This window comes from Aplysia californica, unplaced genomic scaffold, assembly GCF_000002075.1.
Source record: "Aplysia californica isolate F4 #8 unplaced genomic scaffold, AplCal3.0 scaffold00019, whole genome shotgun sequence".
Lineage (NCBI taxonomy): Eukaryota > Metazoa > Mollusca > Gastropoda > Aplysiida > Aplysiidae > Aplysia > Aplysia californica.
The window spans coordinates 1656103-1657476 of record NW_004797289.1 but is presented as its reverse complement, the minus strand read 5'-3'; the positions used below and the strand labels follow the sequence as shown (position 1 = coordinate 1657476).

Sequence of the window (1374 nt, the reverse complement as noted above, 5' to 3'; positions counted from 1 at the left end):
CGCAAAAAATCCAGCCTAAATTAAATTGACTGTTCCTTTTTTCTCTCTTCTCCAGCCAACGCTTTGGACAGCCTGATCAACTCGGTGTACAGAGAAACCACATGCCTGTGTGCTGACTGTATCCTTAAAGGTCACGGCTACATTATCCGGGTGGCCATTATGCCGAAGATGCAGCGTGTCTTCCCGTGAGTCTAAGAAGCAGAAAACAAGCCTCCTTTCTTTCTTTCTTTCTTTCTTTCTTTCTTTCTTTCTTTCTTTCTTTCTTTCTTTCTTTCTGTCTTTCTTTTTCTGTCTTTCTTTCTTTCTGTCTTTCTTTCTTTCTGTCTTTTTTTCTTTCCTTTTGTCTTTCGTTCTTTCTGTCTTTCTTTCTTTCTTTCTAGGCATTGTTTGTCTACTGCACTGCAAGGTGTAGCCCTCCAACATCGATCTCTCACTTTAAAAAAAAATGTTCTGCTGTCCCATTCCCTTTCCTCAAGTCCCAGCGCATTGTGTATGGTATGATAATAACCAGCAAAGAACAATTAATATAATATCTTATTGTATCTTCTCTTCTCTTTTCTTATTTTATCTTTTCTTGCCTTGCCTTGCCTTGCCTTGCCTTGCCTTGCCTTATCTTTTTTTAAAAATCGCATCTTATAATTGAAAAATGTATTAATAGTAGATCTAGATGTCATACACATAATACAAGGGGGGGGGGGGGTGGTGTGCTCAAGCTCAAAGTTCAATGAACACATGGAAATGAACGTCACAATAATCAATTGAAGTTGCTATGTCTTAAGTAATCCATTGTTATTTTGCAATTGGACAGTTCTTAAATGTATGCTTCCCTGGCAGTTTTTTCTCTAATCACAAATATGATATTGCAGAAAATATACTCTACGCTTAGATCTACCATTGTTATAAAGACGCCCATGGCGAAATGATTACTTTTCTTGCGTCTGGACGCGCTCTAAAGACTTGAGTTCGATTCCCGACTGGGCAGGTTTATTTTATAGAGCAAATCATAAAATGTCTGTTGAATGGAATGCTGTACGGCTAAGAAAAGCACACTTGAAGCAGCCCGCCTCCTGAATGATCTATATTGAGTTGATTGGGGGGGGGGGGGACCTTAGCAATCACTCTATAATCCTCTTCCTTTGTTCTTATTCCTTTAACCCTCCTCCTCACTCCCTCCTCCTTCCAAACTCTTTTTGTTCTCTGTTATTGACAATCATTTTGTTCTGCCACTTATCCACAATATTATACTATGATTTCCCCTCTTGTACTAAACAGCAACGAAGATGATGATGATGATGATGATGATGATGATGATGATGATGATGATGATGATGATGATGATGATGATGATGATGATGATGATGATGATGATGATGA

At 38.5% G+C, this 1374-nt stretch overlaps 1 protein-coding gene across 1 annotated transcript in view; it reads left to right on the top strand.

Moving 5' to 3' along the window:
* Nucleotides 1-1374, top strand: part of LOC101855462 — a gene marked incomplete at its 5' end in the record, with an annotated part of 8478 nt that overhangs the window by 3064 nt on the left and 4040 nt on the right. The window contains 1 exon segment of the mRNA XM_005090605.3: nt 56-185. Coding sequence (XP_005090662.2) covers nt 56-185 — 130 coding nt within the window.